At 42.4% G+C, this 19430-nt stretch overlaps 1 protein-coding gene across 1 annotated transcript in view; it reads left to right on the forward strand.

The window, feature by feature from the left end:
• The first annotated feature begins 326 nt into the window (after positions 1 to 326).
• LOC311228121 (kelch repeat and BTB domain-containing protein 8) overlaps positions 327 to 19430 on the forward strand; it is a 61460-nt gene continuing 42356 nt past the window's right edge. The window contains exons 1-2 of the mRNA XM_084314034.1: positions 327 to 761; positions 1303 to 1456. Coding sequence (XP_084170160.1) covers positions 1303 to 1456 — 154 coding nt within the window. The 5' untranslated portion in view covers positions 327 to 761. The remainder of the gene's footprint in view (positions 762 to 1302; positions 1457 to 19430) is intronic.

The following is a 19430-nucleotide window of genomic DNA, read 5'->3' on the forward strand; positions in this document are numbered from 1 at the left end:
TTTTCAGCACAATAACTGGAGGAAATAAGAGGGGATTTCCCGCCATCTCAGTCCTGAATAGAATCGTTTTTGTTGTGTTTTGGTTTATTATTTAGTCGTTTTATTTGGTTTTGTTAGGTAGTAGAGAGATACACAGGATTACGAATAGCATGTATCATCAAAATAAGTCGTTACTGTCCGGTAGATGACGGTAATGCAACACATTGCGGATGCCAACCCCCGTTAAACCAAACACAGGACGAAGAAGAACCAAACAAAACGTCACGGTTCAAAGGCCAGCCAATGAGATAAGCGGAAGCCTTACTCTGCGGTAATGCGGTTCAGACATGACAAGTGCGGCCCGTGTAAAGAAGTCACACATCTTTCTGCATTTTTGAAGGCTTTAAAGAACTGCACCCCGGTCCAAACCAACTGCCGCTGTGAAAGTATCGAGGTTACGCCATGATTGACTAAAATGCAGGATAAAGAGGAGGGGGGCTATCTGGTCGTTAGAGTTTACTCGGCGAGCTAGTAGCTCCGTCGGTCTCGTGTTGTGTGCATATGAAGCGGGTAGCGTGATGCGCCTTTTCACTAGCGAAGGCCGTATTCTCTCCCTCCAGGCCGGGCGAGGAGGAGCGCGGAGGACGAGGCGCCACACAACCAGCCTCCTGGTCTGAAGAAGACTAACTAAAAACGGGAGCCTTGTTGCAAACTGTCTCACCCGATTCCTGTTGAAATTGTACACGTAAACCGTCACCGTGGAGACCAGAAGAAGAGCAAAGGTACACTGTAGCTAAATGTCAAAACATTTTAAGGACTATAATAACGGTTACAGATTTGTCACCATTTTGCGAGGGATTTCTTGCGTGTTCTGATTCGGGAGGGGGGTGGGGGCAGTATACATGTAATTTACTAAATGGCGAAGCTGAAAGGTGAAGCCGGTTAGGCTATTCATTCATGTAGTAGGCCTTTAGTTGAAATACTAGGTAGCTGTCGTATTGGTGTAAAGCTATAGATGTAGGCTTTAGCTCTTGTATTGTTTACAGTGTTGTAGAGCCAGTGTACACTACTTTTAGTTGAGTAAGTGATATTGTGTGTGATCCTCACCATCCAATATGATTGGATGATATTGGGCAGATACTAGGCGGGTATACTGTGAACCCACCATCCCATGTCAGTCAAACTATGGTGTTGGGCCCCAAATACAGATATTATGTACCCCACACACACAGAGACCAATCCACCCCAAACCTGCTCACATCTCTACATGTCATTTGTGTGTCTGCATGCACACGTGTGTGTATATATATCTGTTTCTCTCAGATGAGTGCCGTGCGGGGGGCCACGGCCACCTGGCGCCCCCAGCCGTGGCAGGACGGTGACGGGGGTGGTGGGGATCCCCTGTCGGACAGCGACTCTGAGGAGGAGGACTTTCCTGACGACAGCACCACCCCTCTGGGTGACTATGTCACACATGGTAAGAAGAATTAATTCTTGATTAATTGAAAATGGAGGACCCTTATGTAAACAAGACAAAAGTATTTTTCTGGTCTTCATCCTCTTAGCTTGTTAGTATTGAGCTGTACTGTATTGTACCCATTCTGCAATCTGTTAATACAGTTTTCAATCAATCAAAAACCCAAACACAGAAGGAGAGGATGGAGTTTGAGCCTCTCCTGGAAGGAGTAGCCCTGCCTGTAAGCCTAATACTGTATCTCTCTCTTACCCTGTTAAGAGAGAGGGGGTGGGTTGGTTGTCATCACCTTTGGCTTACTGCTAGATGTCCCTCCCATGCCGGAGATGCGGTTTGAAATCCAGGCATGTTAAATTATACATTATTTTATTAATCCCCTTGGGCAAATTCATCCTCTGCATTTGACCCATCCTGACTATTTAGGGGCAGTGGGCACTGGACAGACGCACACACTGCAGTGCCTGGACCAACTCCAGTTGTAATCCCAGTAGGGCTATGGCAGGAGTTTATACCTAGCATGCATGCATACCTTTTTCATGGTGTGGGAGGACATCGGAGTACCCAGAAGAAACCCACACAAACACGGGGAGAATATGCAAAAGCTGCCGGGATTGAACCGAGGACCTTCTTGCTGTGAGGCAACAGTGCTAACTACTACACCACGTGCTGCCCTGCATGCTATAATAGTGCTGATGCATAGCGGGTCTAGGTATATAGTATCATAGCGGAGGAGAGTGTCTGCTGGCTACCTAGTGAGGCACTACAGTAGGTATATTGTATCATAGTGGAGGAGAGTGTCTGCTGGCTACCTAGTGAGGCACTACAGTAGGTAAACTAGGTATATAGTGGAGGGGAGTGTGTGCTGGCTACCTAGTGAAGCACTACAGTAGGTTCATAGTGGAGGTGAGTCTGTCTGCTGGCTACCTAGTGAAGCACTACAGTAGGTATATAGTGGAAGAAGGTGCGTGTCTGCTCTCTGCTGGCTACATAGGGGTGGAACGGTTCACAAAATCCACCATGGTTCGGTTCGTATCACGGTTTTGAGTTTTCGGTTCGGTATACGTTGTTTTTTAATTTAAAAAACACTCCAAAAATACCATAAATCAGCATAAGATATATAGCCTAAAAATAATCCAACCTTTCAGTTATTCTCAAGGACATAGTCATGCAAAAACTGAAAGAATGAGGCAGTTTGACATCCGAACAAAGCGGGGCTCGCAACTCACTTGTAGTTCCAAGGTGTTTTAATAGACAAAAAAAGGCAGTAGATGCGACGTTTCGACCTTACCGGTCTTTCTCAAGCATGCATACAACACAAAATGACATATTTTTATACAGGAAGTGAAATAGATTGAAAAATCAGCCCCACCTGGTGATCAGGGGCGGTCCCAAGACTTGCATGATTGATAAATTTTATACATGATTAAGTAACAATTTATCTTTTCATTCGAATTTTGATAAATAAATATCTATACTAAACACAGTATTAAGACATAATTTACAGATAGGCAGCAGTGTGTAAGGTACAAGTCATAGCCACTGAAAACAAACAAATGAGAAAACTAGGGATGCCCCGATCACGTTTTTTGCCACCGATACCGATCACCGATCGTCGTGATCCATATCGGCCGATACCGATCCGATACCGATTGTTTTTGATTAAAAAGAAATAAAAAATTATTTTATATAAAGTTTTTTTTTTTTTTTTTTTTATAAAATATATATATTATATAATTAGACTTGTACTTGTATTATCTGCGACTGCGAGACATCGCCACCACGCAACAAGTCAAAATGCTCACTATCTGCAAACAGCTCCACTGTCTGTGTGTACTCTAGTAGCCCAGCTCAAAAGGATTCTCCGGCGCTGCAGCGGGACCCCATTGGTAACGTTAAGTGCTTTGGTCGTTTCACATTCAGCAAGCCCTCAGCTCGAATACGCATTAAATCAATGTTATAAGACATTGATATCAAGAGCTATCTGTAGCTACTGCTAGCCGGCTAGATGACGTTAAGACCAGGGTTTCCGTTAGAAAAAATTGTTGCCGGTCTCCGTGACCTGCAAGATTTCAATCTACCGGACAAATGAGATTAATTCCGGTCATAGTTTATTGAGCTTTAAAACAATTGATAGGCAGGCTATATAAAGAATGTCATGTAGATTTATAATATTATTACTTAAAACTAGACTACTTTTGCGTATACAGTCATTAATATATTCCAAATAAAATAAGTCCCTCGATACTCCGTGCTGCTGCTGACTTGAAATAAAATAGACCGTGTATGTGGGCAGTCGGTCCGACACTAAACAGCAGTCTGTTATAATCACATTTTTATGAGCTAACAAATTCCGTTATATTGGACATTTGTATTAATTATATCAAGCGAAGAACTGAGAAATTTGGCAGAGAGACGGCAACATTATCGTGGGTTTGCGTGATGTATATCTCCACCCCCCCAACGACTTGGTGCTGGTCATAATGTCCGGTGAAAACAACTCCCTCCAAGCACAACTTGACCACCCGAACCGTACCAAAACAGGCCAAAATTAAATAGCCCATGCGACGAACGATTCATTACATTCGTTTCATCGTTGCTCCACCAAGCAGCCGGTCCAACAATATCAGCGCGAGCCGGCCGCAGTTAGTTTGCAAGAAGCATCCAGCTGCAGACCCGCAGAGCAGCTTTCCAGGTCTGGGGACCGCACTGTGCCAGCAAAGCTGGTGGGTTCTGTGGGTCTGCAGCTGCATGCCTTCCGCAAATCCAGCAGCAAGCTCTCACTGACACAGCGTCGTCATTACCAGACCGGCTGCTTGGCGATGCAACGACAACAAACGCAATGATTGTTTCGTTCATCGCATAGGCCACCCAACTCCAGCCCATCCAAATACAATTCAAATAATCAAACTGTGCCCAGAGGGAACTATTTTCACCGGACACTATGACCGGAGAGATTAAATTTGTCGGACTTCAACAGATTTTGCCAGTCAAATACCGGTAATTACCGGCTAACGGAAACGCTGGTTAAGACAGAACTTTAGTTCAATGGGACATTTCGTTTTGAACAGTAAACGAACGTCAGCTAACGCAAGCTAACTGAGGTATGAACATGAACTACTAGACTTTCTGGATCATTTGTTGATATCAGGAGCTATCGGTAGCTAGCCGGCTAAATACCGTTAGACAATGCCTACTAAACGTGAATAGTTGACTGGGTAATTTTGTTTAAACAGTAACGATAGCTAGGTAGCTAACGTTAGCGCAGGTCGAATGCAGTGCACTACAGACTCGAGCAGAGGAGCCGCACCTCTTTGTTTACAAACTCTACACGGGGGCGGGCGGGGCTAGGGAGGAGGAGCAGCGGCAGTTTGCAGGTCGTGTGTGTCTGAGACAGACAGCGAGTGAGAGCTTCGCTTGATCGGTTTCCGCTATCGGCGAATATGACTAATTATCGGAATTCACAGATTGCATATTTATACTGAGTATCGGCCGATAACGATCGGTGGCCGATCGATCGGGGCATCCCTAGAAAAAACAGTATTGACTGTGTCTCCCTCCTATAAGTAAAAATTTATAAATAAGGTCTAATGTCAAAGTCCTCATTGAGTCCTGTTGGTGCCATAGTTTTAAGATAATGGATCCACCATACTTCTCTCCTCAGTAGGAGATTATCTATATCTCCCCCTTGTCTTGGAAGATGCACTCTCTCTATTCCAAGGTATCTTAGTGATGAGACATATAAAAATATGTAATTTTGTGTTGTATGCATGCTTGAGGAAGACCGGTAAGGTCGAAACGTCTCATCTACTGCCTTTTTTTGTCTATAGACCACCGCAACACTTCCGGGATTCTGAAATCGTGGAGGAGATAGCGGGGGGAGCAATTGAATGAATGTGGATGAGAGCCGTGATGTAAGTGGTTGCGGATACGGCTGTGGGGGTGCTGGAGACATGATCGAATAGACTTTTATGCGCCTCAATCTCCTGAACACGGCGCGACCCATTCCTAATCGATCAGAACTAAATCGGCAGAGAAAACGCCCATTTTAAAGCACCTATTCCCCATGCACATGCACAGATTGCCCACGGAGTCTGGACGACGCGAGATGACGCACGAATGAATGTGGACTGTTCCATCAGAGGGCGGAGCTTCGGTGGTAGTGTGAGTGGCTACAGACCGCTGCACTTAAATATAAACATTAGTCTACCTGGAGACTCAATGAGGTAATAGTAGATGTCGCCATAAGACGCGTCTGGCCATTTAGTGGGATAATTTTTTCATTATCCTGTTCGGCTGAAAGGACACTGGTGGCCACCGAAGCTCCCCCCTCTGATGGAACAGTCCACATTCATTCGTGCGTCATCTCGCGTCGTCCAGACTCCGTGGGAAATCTGCGCATGTGCATGGGGAATAGGTGCTTTAAAATTGGCTTTTTCTCTGCCAATTTAGTTCTGAACGATTTAGGAATGGGTTGCGCCGTGTTCAGGAGATTGAGGCGCATAAAAGTCTATTCGATCAGGTCTCTAGCACCCCCACAGCCATATCTGCAACCTCATCCACATTCAATCTCCCCGATTTCAATGTAACGCGGAAGTGTAGTGGTCTATTAAAACACCTTGGAACTACAAGTGAGTTGCGAGCCCTGCTTAGTTATGTATTACTGTTTTTACAGTTTGGCTCAGCACCAACAAACGGAGGATGTGCGTTATTTATTTTTTCTGCAGTTTGACATCAGGCACATCATTTTGACAGTGACCGGTTAGAGCTAGGAGAGATTTTGGTACAGCAAGAGGGGAGGATTGCTGATTTAAACATGCTTCTCATTTATTTGGTAAAAAAAAAAAAGTTTACAGCAGTTTGCCTCAATGTTTGGCACATAAAGACCGAACTGACTGAAAAATATAGGTTACATTTGTCAAAGTATTAACTTAGTGCGTACAAACAAAATAATTAAACCTTTCTATTTTTGTGGCCACATAATAGACAAAGGCCATCACCATAAAGTATGCATATGCTCAACCAGCACTAGACTTTCCTTTAAAAAAAACAATGTCAACAATGTTTAAATTCCCCGATGGTCAGTTATTAATGGAAATATTAGTTTTCCGCTTGAAATTAAAGTGCAGTATTTGAAATACAATGAAAGGAATATGGCTGGATTTCTTATCAAAAAGGAAAAGTGGCACTGTTATTTAAAATAAATAAATAAATCATGTGTACTAAATATATATTTACTTTTTAATTCATGACACATTATGAAGTATTCTCTTATTCCTCTTATTCTCTTTTCCACTGCATGGTATTGGTACCACTACCTACTCGACTAGACTCTCTTTTATTAGTTTTCCACTGCATGTAGTAAAGAGAGATACAGCCCCCCTCCCCTGTGATGTATTAGGTTTGAGTGTCTTGGTAGCCGTATTTTAAGTGACGGCACACAAAGTGAGAAGTCAACACGGAATTGGAAGCTGGACGAGCCTGATGCGCCATGAAGCGATATATAGAAACGAACGGCAATACATTTGAAGTTATCTTTGAACCTCTGTTGTCAAGCCACGTCAATATACCCCCCCCTTCTCCCACTAATGGAACTCAGTGTTTCCCCCCAAAACTACTAGTGTTGTCGCGGGGCGCGCGTCTCACGGATACGCGGTGTCAACAGTGTCGTCATAGACGCGTGCAGTAAGGCGGTTGTTAGTATCGGTGCATTTCTCTACACTGAGCTGAAATGAAACAATTGCACATAAATTAGGTAAATAAATATTAACTATTTATTTCCAACACATAAATTAACGTATTTACAATTATACATACAGTAGTGAGTGACGACACGCATATGGACTATTTACAATAGTGTTTCCCACAGGATTTTGTGAGACTGTGGTGGGTGAACCTCGGACTCTAGGAGGGTCTGGGGGGATGCTCAAAACACAAAATCGACTACTAGAGCATTAGGGATTGGAATTGATAGGATTTTATCGATACGATTCCATTATCGATTCTGCTTATCGATTCGATTCTTTATCGATTCCCTTATCGATACCTGATCAATTTATAATTTAAATAAATAAATTGGAAATGCAACAGAACTACATTTAGTCATTTAGCTGACGCTTTTATCCAAAGCGACTAACAAGTTCTGTACGACAAGCCATCAGGAAGGGCACAACTCTATCAGCTGAGCAACAATGTTCATCAAAGTGTTGAGTGCTACAGTGTAGGTTAGTTTATTAGGACAAGTGCATGACAGTACGGTTAGTTAGGGTTAGATATATTTGTTTTTATTCAGATAATGGTTGAAGAAGTGCGTCTTTAGTCGACGGCGAAAGATTGGACGTGATTCGGCTGTCCTAACTGGGGTGGGTAGTTCATTCCACCATTGTGGGGCAAGGACTGAGAATAGGCGACTTCTCTTTGATGACCCTCCCGGAGCTCGGATAGGAGTAGGTCTGAGGCGGCCAGAAGATGCAGAGCGTAGGGGTCTAAGCTGGTTAGAATAACAACATGCAACTTGACATTTCTGATTGTCATTTATTGTTGAGCCCCCATGTCAGAAAAATACAAAAACTGTAAAAAATAAAACATTAACTATAGCCTACACTTAAATAAAATAATGTATTTGAGATTCTCTTAAAATGTATTTATTTTTTTATTCTTAAACTAATTTAATCTATTGAATAACAGGTCGTTATTCCTCTGACTTCTGTCTCTCACTCACACTCTCTCACACTCTCTCTCACACTCTCTCTCACACACACGCACAGTCGCACACACACACGCGCACGCACACACGCACACAGAGAGAGAGAGAGCTCCCTCCCCGGGCCCCTGTCCTATAAGGTATTGGCTTGTGTTGCTACACGGACACATTTGTATGTTGCACCACTGTACTTCCTGGCTTACAGACTTGTAAACAAACACTCCGCCTCTCATTATATGTGAACTAAAGAGTACAAGGTTTACACAACAGCCCCCACCTGCTGTTTTATTGTATTTGTACCTGTACTATCCGCTGTCAGCTGTTTATCTCTCTTTGTGAGCTTGATTAAATAGCGTTAGCTCACTTTAGCTAGCGTTAGCTCCGCGGCTAATTTTAGCTCACCCTGATCTAAATCAATGACTAGGTTCTAAAGCATTCAAGTAGTGTTCACTGCACATAGAAGTAGCCAAACAGCGGGAGCATTTCTGGAGCATATTACCAAAACCCAGGCAATTTCGAGCCCTTAAGGAATCAAATAGAGTCTGCCATGGCTACATGCTAACGCTAACATTATTGCGCAACTAGGAAAAACCTGGCAGCGATAAGGGAATCGAAAGTCACGGGAGCCACACGGTTCCAGGCATCGGCCAATTAGGAACCGGTTCCCAACGGGAACCGGTTTTCGATTCCCATCCCTATAGAGCATACATTTGAGCCATCAAAGAAATGAAACAAAAGTGGTTACCTGTGTTGAACTGGTTTCTTTTTTAGAAAATATAAAAATATACTAGATTACTATTACGACTACTACCACTGCCAATACTACTGATACATCCCTATTTGCAATGTATCAGTCTAGGTAATTAATGGGAAACACTGAGGGAGGCACATACAATACTCATAACTATTTACAACCAGTGTCAGAGCGAGCGCACTCAAGTTGTTCGGAAATTCTGAGTGCACACTGGACATTCTGACCAAAGAGTCAGTTTATCAGAGCGGAGCAGATTTTCAGAGTGAATTTATTAACTCATCTTAACTAGGGCCCTATTTTTGAATTTCTCTGTTTTTAATTTTCACGTTTTCGGATTTCTCTTTGATTTTTTCTTTTGGATTTAACCAAAAAAACAATACAAAATTATGTTTTTAACTAACTTTAATAACCGTACATCTGCAAACAGTGCCTGTGTAGTTCAATGTTCAGTGCCAGTTAGGTTATGAGGTTTATTTTTTTTCAATTAAATTCAGTTGAATGCAGTTGAACTGCCAGTGCAGTGCAATAACTAAATAATAATGAAATAGTTAAATAATACAAAATAATCATTTGTTTAAAAGAAATCAAAGGTTCATGCTTCTCCCCATCTCTGGCTGACATCACCATTGTGTGATACATGATTGTTAGGCCTTTGTGTTTTCCTCAGTGAGGGATTCTCTTTTGTCTGTCAGCAACGTTTTGTACTTGCTAAAGCTTCTCTCTGTATAATTATTTTTTAAGTTTATATATCAACATTATCTGGCCATCCTCAGTAAATACTATCAAACTTTCCAAAGACCAGAGTTGGGACGGGCCCTGCGCGCACACACACAGAACGGGAGAATGGCTTATACGTAGGGATGGGTATCGTTAGGATTTTATCGATACTACTACTCTTATCGATACTGCTTAACGGTTCGGTACTTTATCGATACTCTTATCGGTTCTTTTTGATAATTTTTTGCAAGAAAAAAAGACAATTAATTAATAACAGAATCGACATTGCTTTATTATTTATACAACTTTATAAATAAGTATTATAAATAAATATAATTTATGCAGGGAGGGGTATATTTGCAGTTGAGAGCATTGGTCATCTCCCTACAGTAAAGATTAGAAATGATTGAATTATTGTAAATTTGTGTGGAGTGGTGGGAATAGCTGCTTCAATAATAACTTATAACAACAACAACAACAACAACAACAGACAAGTTAGACAACTACTGTATGTATACAAAAAAAACTATATACACTGAATGATTAGTTGTTACCTAAAGTCCTTGGACTCCACTGTAGGGAACGGGTGCAGGCCTTTGACAACAAACTTTGTCACAGCCCTGTGACACTCGTTCACCCTATCCTCCGTCATCCTTCCTCTAGCTGCTAGGGAGAAAGGACTTTGGGTGGTGGAGGTAGAAAGGATGTGTGGTGGCCCTGGGCTCACTGGGCTACATTGTGGCTGACGCCTCAGCTTGACGATCTATAAAACTTTTTTAGATTGTAGTATTTGTAGCTAAACAATTATTTTGTTTATTAGCCTATTTGTAATAATTCGTTATTAGCCTAGGAAACTCCGTATCTTGGCTTACCGGCTGCAGTGGACGTGGATGCAGATGGACCACTGCGCGCAAGGCAGTCGAATACGGCGCATTTCTGCACACTAATATCATGTTTTGCCAACAAATGTTTTGATAGGTTGCTCGTATTGCCACCCTTACTGGCAAATGTTTTGTTGCACTTGTGGCAACGTGCGTTGTCGGCATTGACCCTTGTAAAGTATATCCATACTTTAGAACGCTTCGCTCTATCCGCCATCACGACTCAGTGCATGCAGACTCAGAGCCGTCTGTGTCTGTGTGCAGCGCGCTTCAGCACGGAGACAGCACTTTCATTAAGGAGTACCCGTATGTAGAAGAAGTACCCGTATGTACAGTGTAGCACTAGCGAGCGACTCGCGAGGAGTGTGTGTAATAATAATGACTCGCTGCGGCTCGCTTCTCGTGCAGAGACAGAGAGAGGATCGTTCGCAACTTTTAAATAATAATAATAATAATAATTTCTCTAGAGTATCGATAGCAGTACCGAGGATGTCGGAGCTTATAAATACTCCGGTATTTTCTAATATAGTACCGGTTCCCGTTCAAAACCGGGGTCCGGGGGGCATCCCTACTTATACGAGCTATCCAATTCATATATCAACTTATATCAACTATCCAGTTCGTTTTTATAGTTACTTGAAGGAGAGAGAGACTGAGACTTGTTACGCGCAACGCTAGTCCGTCTCGGAGTTGTCTCGGAATGGATTTGGTAGTTTTCTTCTGCGTCTCCTTAGACTGTGCCGCACCACCGTTTTAAAGTCGATTGATTTATATGAAAACCGATTTATGTATAATTTGGCTAGCTCGCCAACGTTACTGTGATTAAAGCAAACATTAATAAATTAAAAAAAAAAGTTTATAAATTATTTTTCTTAAATTATAATTCTTTCAGGGGGGGCGGGGGTTACCGTTAGCGGGGCGGGCTGCCCCGCCATGGCAATGGTAGGGGAAACACTGGGAACTGGTGTCGTGGAGTCACTTCGCTGTGAGCGTTTCCACGGTTAGCTTAGCTACCGCCTCTGTCTCTGGGTGTGTTTGAATGTGTACCGTTCCACCCCTAGAAGTTATCTTTGAACAATTGTCATTTCATAGTAGACACAGCAGTGCGGATCATCAATTTTAGAAGCTATGACATCTATTCAGCTCTGTAACAACTCATCTCGCAAGTCACACTGTTTCTATGTACAACGAAAACTCTGCGAGCAACGGGTCCAATGGTCTAACATGCTTTGCATCCTCTCCATTCCTGTATACCCACGTCACGCTAAAAACCATAACTAATGTTAGCTGCTAACTAGGGCTGTCACGATTCGTCGACTTCAATTTCGTCGATTTGCATATTCATGATCACAGCATCGTATTGTTAATTGTATGTGCCTTTTGCGGTGGAAATGGCAGACGTTCAAAATCATAACATGTGCAACATGTAATCTAACTAATGCGCATTGAATCACGTTCAAAATAGAATTAACTCTTAAACCACTATTTGTGTTTTTGCCTAGAGCCAGGACTCGACAGTCACATTTGATAACTTCCGTGTTACACTCCAGATGGAAGGGAGGGGCTGAGCCTGATACCCACACCTTACAGTTTAGAAGCTATGGCAGCTCCTCAGCCCTGCGTTCTACAGCCTGTGATAACTCCTCTTGTGAGTCACGCTGTTTCTATGTAAACTCTGCACGCAACAGGTCCAATAAATGCGTCTAACATGCTTTATATCCTCGCCATTCCTGTATGCCGTCTCGGTTAAAAACCTTTACTAACGTTAGCTGCTAACTAAGCTAAGCTAGCTCACAGGAGAAGTTTCATGGGGGGCCGGCGGCTCTCCCTCTCTTTCTCTCTGTACGTTAAATGATGATGATCAATGAAGTAGCCACAATTTACACTATAAAAACGAACTTGATAGTTGATGATAATAAATATTTCACTACATTAGCAAAAATATTGTAAAATCATTAAACGTGTCTTATAAATGGCCTTTTAACTAAGCTAACCTGCTAACGCTAACTACTGTAAGCTATCCCTGGGAACGCTCAGAGGCATCCAATAGACGAGGGAAGGGGGCGGGCTGAGACTCTCTCTCGCTCTCGCTCTCGCTCTCTCTCTCGCTCTCATATATATATTCAAAAGGAAGATATTGATGGACAGTAGCTAGTATATAGCTTAGCAGCTGTAACAGAATAATTGTATTTTTAATTATTTATGTTTCAATAGCGTGGGAAAAAAAATTATTTTTACAAGGGGCCACATAAGAAACCTGAACTGTGTTGGAGGGCCGAACCAATGATAACTTGAACTTAATTCTGCTCAATATTCATTATCTCCCATTGTAAAAAGTAGTAAATTATATATTTTGATTAGCTGCTACTGGTAATCAGAAGAATAAACATAGAAATATAGAAGTAATAAACAGTAAAAACTCAGTGTTCCATTTTATTTTCAACTTGTTAATCTTCACAAACACTGAAGAGATGTTTTGCAGTATGTTAAAAGACATGCAATTCAAGTTCAAGTTCTTTAATAGTTGTCATACAGAAGTACAGAATACTTTCATACAAAATGCTTCTTACTGTTACGCTCCAGAGACTGTGCTAGACAAGATAGTATCAAATAACATAATAACATAATATAGCATGAATTTAGAAGAAGAAAATGAGGTCAATTGATCAACTTTATACAAAAAGCAATACAGTAGTTGTGATGATGTCTTGGGCTTTATCACGTTAGCCTAGCTTGGCTGCACGTTAGCCTAGCTTAGAACAATGAATGGAAGCGGATAGTGCCGGTTAACTAGCCTAATAACGTGCAACCAGATAGCTTTCTACTGAATGCACAGAGACACACACACAGCCAGCATGTAGGCGTTATTTATTTCTAGCGTGATTCATTCATTGACTCGTTCTGTAGAAAGTAGGGGTGCACCGATATATCGGTCGGGTATCGGTATCGGCCGATAAGTGCCTTGTTGACTGCTATCGGCCTATCGGCCGATAAGCTCAAATGTGCCGATAGCAGTCGCCGATAAATAACCATCAATTTGTGTAGCGTCAAAAGGCAAAAAAAAAAGAAGTTCACTTGCGACCTACCTGCACAACGCCCGCCGTCCCCCCCACACACACACACAAGCTACTGCATCAGTTACTACTTATGATTAACAAGGCATTCGTTTTGTGGCATTAACGTTATATAGTTAGTGTTACACGGACAATAACATCAGCATATTATTATTACCCATAGCAGCAAGGCATTACTCCGAGTCCGTTCATAGCTCGGTTCCATTCCGTTGCAGCATGAGCTACCGGGAGGCAGAAGACTAACGTTACTGGTGAAAATGTGATTTACGTTGGAATACTCCTTTGCCAACTTGCTGTACTTTGCTTGCAGGTCTGCAGCCATTATTGCTGGATTATGAATAGCCCCAACTTTAGCCAACGTAACGTTATGGCTAAACCTTTAACATTAGTTAACGCTAGATTTCGGTTAGCTGTTCAATGCTAATAACTAGGGATGCCCCGATCGATCGGCCACCGATCGTTATCGGCCGATACTCAGTATAAATATGCAATCTGTGAATTCCGATAATTAGTCATATTCGCCGATAGCGGAAACCGATCAAGCGAAGCTCTCACTCGCTGTCTGTCTCAGACACACACGACCTGCAAACTGCCGCTGCTCCTCCTCCCTAGCCCCGCCCGCCCCGTGTAGAGTTTGTAAACAAAGAGGTGCGGCTCCTCTGCTCGAGTCTGTAGTGCACTGCATTCGACCTGCGCTAACATTAGCTACCTAGCTATCGTTACTGTTTAAACAAAATTACCCAGTCAACTATTCACGTTTAGTAGGCATTGTCTAACGGTATTTAGCCGGCTAGCTACCGATAGCTCCTGATATCAACAAATGATCCAGAAAGTCTAGTAGTTCATGTTCATACCTCAGTTAGCTTGCGTTAGCTGACGTTCGTTTACTGTTCAAAACGAAATGTCCCATTGAACTAAAGTTCTGTCTTAACGTCATCTAGCCGGCTAGCAGTAGCTACAGATAGCTCTTGATATCAATGTCTTATAACATTGATTTAATGCGTATTCGAGCTGAGGGCTTGCTGAATGTGAAATGACCAAAGCACTTAACGTTACCAATGGGGTCCCGCTGCAGCGCCGGAGAATCCTTTTTGGAGCTGGGCTACTAGACTAGAGTACACACAGACAGTGGAGCTGTTTGCAGATAGTGAGCATTTTGACTTGTTGCGTGGTGGCGTTGTCTCGCAGGTATCGGCCGATATGGCTCACAACGATCGGTGATCGGTATCGGTGGCAAAAAACGTGATCGGGGCATCCCTACTAATAACACAACCAAGCGAACCCCTCAGAGCTCCCCATCAACACCGCTCTGTCGGGAGGATGGCATTTAAGTATCTGCTGTTAAAATGACACAAACATTCGTTTTGTGGCATTAACGTTATATAGTTAGTTACACGTTCAATTACATCAGCATAGTATTTACCCGAAGATAGCAAGCAAGCCGTTCATAGCTCGGTTCCATTCCGTACCCAACTACCCATTCTGCAATCTGTTAATAAAGTTTTCAACCAGACAAATGTATAGAAAGGCTTTGTTTTATTATAACATTTGTTGCAGTAAAATCATTGTGTCTCGTTTGGCCATCCTGTGGAGCGCGCTGGTCGGCGGGCACTGCCGGGCAGCTAACGTATTAGCTTGTTGTGGTTAATAAACGCTTGCCGATTGGTGGTAAGAGGCTTGTGACTGCAACTTGTTCCTGTTTGCGGACGACTCAGCCCTGCTGGTCTCTGACAAGAACAAGTTACAGGTTGAAAAAGCCCTCAGCTCGGAACTAGGCAAAATCTGCATATGGCTCGCCGACAACAAACTATCATTACACATGGGCAAAACAGAGTCCATTCTCTTCGGTTCAAATAACAAACTCAGCAAGACTGACGGCTTCTCGGTTACAGTGGGTGACAATATTGTCACAAGGAAAGATGAAATTACCTACCTGGGTTCCATCCTAGAGGCTAATCTTTCCTGTGACAAAATGGCATCCAATGTAATAAAAAAAGTCAACCAACGAACGCGATTCTTGTACCGGATCTCCTCTCTGGTAAACAAGAATACCCTGAAGACTCTAGCAGGAGCACTCATTCAAGGGTACTACGACTATGCTTGCACCTCATGGTACCAAAGCACCTCAAAGGCACTAAAAAACAAATTACAAACATCTCAAAACAAGCTAGTCAGACTACTACTTGACCTGACTCCTAGAACCCACCTCACCCCTGCCCACTTTGACAACCTAGGATGGCTTAGAGTAGACGACAGAGTACAGCAACTTGCAATGGGCCTGGTCTACAAGATACACTACGCGACCAAGGTACCCATGTACATGTCAAAATACTTCCCAAAGGTCAGTGAATACCACGATCACAACACCAGAGGGAGCTCCACAAATCATGTAAAACCCAGATTCGGCTCAAACAAGGGACTAAACACGTTTCGCAATTATGCCACATCAATGTGGAACGCCCTGCCTAAAGCTGTAAAGGAATGTGAATCACTACCCACCTTCAAAAACACTCTCAAAAAACACCTACGTGAGACTGCAATTCGAAACTGGCCCCTACAAATGTCCTAACCTAGTTGTACAGTAAATGACCAAGTAAGGCTTTGTCAACATTCCAATGTACAGTGTAAAATGTGTGTGTCCCCCCTACCCAACCCCCCCCCACCTCCAATGTACAGCCCTCACCCAACCCACCCAACCCCACCCCACCAACCTCCTCCAATGTACAGTTTCTACGCCAAATGTATATACACTCCTTTTCTGGACACTTTTGTATCACAAACAGTACTGTATTTGCAAATCTGATATGTCATAAATGTATAGATGTAGCAGTACTGTCTATCTGTATGTCATGTATGTCATATATGTTATGATGAATTGAAAATGGGGGACCCTGGTGGAAACAAGACGAAAGTCTTTCTCTGGTCTGCATCCCCTTAACAATTGTATGTATTGAGATGTACTGTACTGTACCCATTCTGCAATCTGTTAATAAACTTTTCAATCAATCAATCAATCAAGAACAGCAGGAGGTGGGTGCTAGCGGTGTGGCGTAATTGGCCGAATCGACTGTCAATCAAAATGGTTCCATTGCATTGGTTGAAAGCTCTGGTTGAGAGAATAGTATCCCGCTGCAGGCCGCCAGAATGGTTCCATTGCATTGGTTGAAAGCTCTGGTTGAGAAAATAGTATCCCTCTGCAGGCCGCCAGACGATACTGGGAGATAGTGATACCATAAACATATTTCTTGATGTTTCCTTTTTTTAAGTAAGTAAAGAGGCCTACAAATACAAACATATACACATACAAATATACAGTAGTTTCATTATTAAAAAAAATATTAAAAAAAATTACAAATACTTATTTTTTGCCACAAGTATCGGTATCGGCCGATTGCGTTAGTTGAACAATCGGTATCGGTGGCCAATTTTCATATCGGTGCACCCCTAGTAGAAAGCTATCTGGCTGACTTCTCCAGTCCAGTTATTATTATTATTATTAGCCTAGCTTAGCACAATTAATGGAAGTGGACTGTGCGGGTTAGCTAGGAAAAGTCATCATTGGATTCACTCTCGCTCGCCGGCTCAGTCTTCATTGAGACGGAGACAAAATAATAGGGATGCACCGAATGGGAAATTCTTGACCGAAACAGATACCGAAAATAGGAAACAGTTGGCTGAAAACCGAATGCCGAAAAGCCGAAAATTATTAATAGAAATCTATCTATCTATATATATATAATGTATTTTTTATAATTTCTTTTGGTTCAGCTACCTGATTATGGCGCAACTTAACTTAAATAATATTAATAATCACTATTATGGGTCCATAAAACATTTATTCAGCACTTTTGAATGCATACATTAATTCCAGACTGAGTGAAATTTTTCTCTTTGCATACAACAAAATGTGCATTAAAGTCAAGTGCATTTTCTTTTCTCTGTAGGATAACTACAACAAAGTGCATTCAGAACAAAGCCAAGGTGCTTTAAAACTGCATAAAGATCTGCACACACGAGAGGGAGAATAGCTTATAGCAGACTTAATGATGTTACTGTAGTGGCTACAGTAAGCATTTTATATAAAAGTACTCTGTATTTTTGTATGACAACTAATAAAGAAACTTGAACTGTCAATTCATGGCGTTCTAGCCTACACAGGGCTCTAAAGTGCGAACATATTGCTCGCATATGCCCCTAAAAATATGTGTGCGAACCCGTGCGAGTGCAGTTTACAGCCTCAGTCGTTCTTTTTTTTCTCAGCTGAGAATCGTTAAACTACAAGTCCCACATTGCACTCAAGCCAACGGTCCAATCACAGTAGAGTGACGTGACTGGTTTCATGGGAAATGAAGCAAATTACCAATCGGAAGCTCTCATTTGGCTTGTTTACTCCCTGAAAGTCGGCCATTGCGATATGCGAGCGTTTTCCGAGACACTTAACTTATTATAGTCTTACCAAATAGCAATAGATTTTAGAACACCTAGATTTAGCGATAGCAATAGTAATATAACGTTAATGCAACAAACTAATGCCTTGCTTTGTTAATCATAACGTTAATGCAGTAGCGTATGTCCAGGGAGCGAAATTAACTTTTTGACTCACCGGCCAGTGGCGGGTAGATGGGAAGAATCTACCCGCCAAGCAGATTGCTTACCTGCCAACTTTTTTTTGATAAAAAAAAAAAATTATTATTTTATATAAAAATATTTTTTTTTAACAAAATATATATATTATATAATCATACTTGTAGTTGTATTATCTGCGAGACATCGCCACCTCGCTGTCTGCAAACAGCTCCACTGTCTGTGTGTATACTCTAGTGGCCTCCAGCTCCAGCAAGGATTCTCCGGCGCTACAGCTGGACCCTAAACTCTTACATTCAGCATGAAAGGATTCTCCTACCCTGCACCTGGACCCTAGTCAGCAGCGCTGCAGCCTCGTAACTGGACACTTGCAGTTGTTTATGTCGGGAGCTATCAGAAGCTAGCCAGCTGGATAACGTTACACAATGCCTCATGTATTAAACTAAAAGTGAATAGTTGACTGGGTCATTTTGTAACAGTAGCTAACATCAGCTCACGGAGGTCTCTCTGACTAGAGTAGACTAACATCAGTCACGGTGACTGTGTGTTTACATGCAGCATACAGAAACAGGTAGGGGAGGTTTAGGAGCAGCAATGCGCTCAGACAGCGAGTGAGAACTCCGCTCAGAATTGGATCATGATTTTCGGTTTTCACATGACCATTTGATTGGCCGCCACACGGCGGTCAGTCCTCTAAGTGGGAGGCGCCAAACGTAAAAACTGCCCGCAAATGGCGGGCGGCGCTCTCTAGTTTCGGTCCCTGCGTATGTCGTTGTGTTGACTGTAACGGACATGATAACAACATAACACTGTGTACACTACACATTCAAATTGCGATAATCGATTCTAACATTTTCAAATCGATGCAGTTGAATTTTCCCCATAGGATCGATGCATTGTTACACCCCTACACCAAAGTAACTGGCCCACTGTGTATGTGTGTACAGCTAACTTTGCTAGCGTTATCAACAGCAGAGGTGGGCAATAGGGTCCAGCTGCAGCGCCGGACGGCCGGAGTGCAAGCGGTGTGACGTAATTGGCAGAATCGACTGTCAATCAATGGTCTACCTGACACGCAAACTCAAACAATGTTTCTGTACTGGAGGTGTACAGTATTTCAATAGGCAACCCTGAAAGGATTATTTTTCTAGAAGAGCAACACTAGCCAAAACATAGGCATTGTATGCATAAAAGGGGCAAAAGCTAAAGTTAAGTGACTGTTACTTTTGTAGCAGTAGTTTGATTTGATAGTTTATTTGATAGGGAC

Source organism: Notolepis coatsorum (assembly GCF_963971535.1).
Source record: "Notolepis coatsorum genome assembly, chromosome: 1".
NCBI lineage: Eukaryota > Metazoa > Chordata > Actinopteri > Aulopiformes > Paralepididae > Notolepis > Notolepis coatsorum.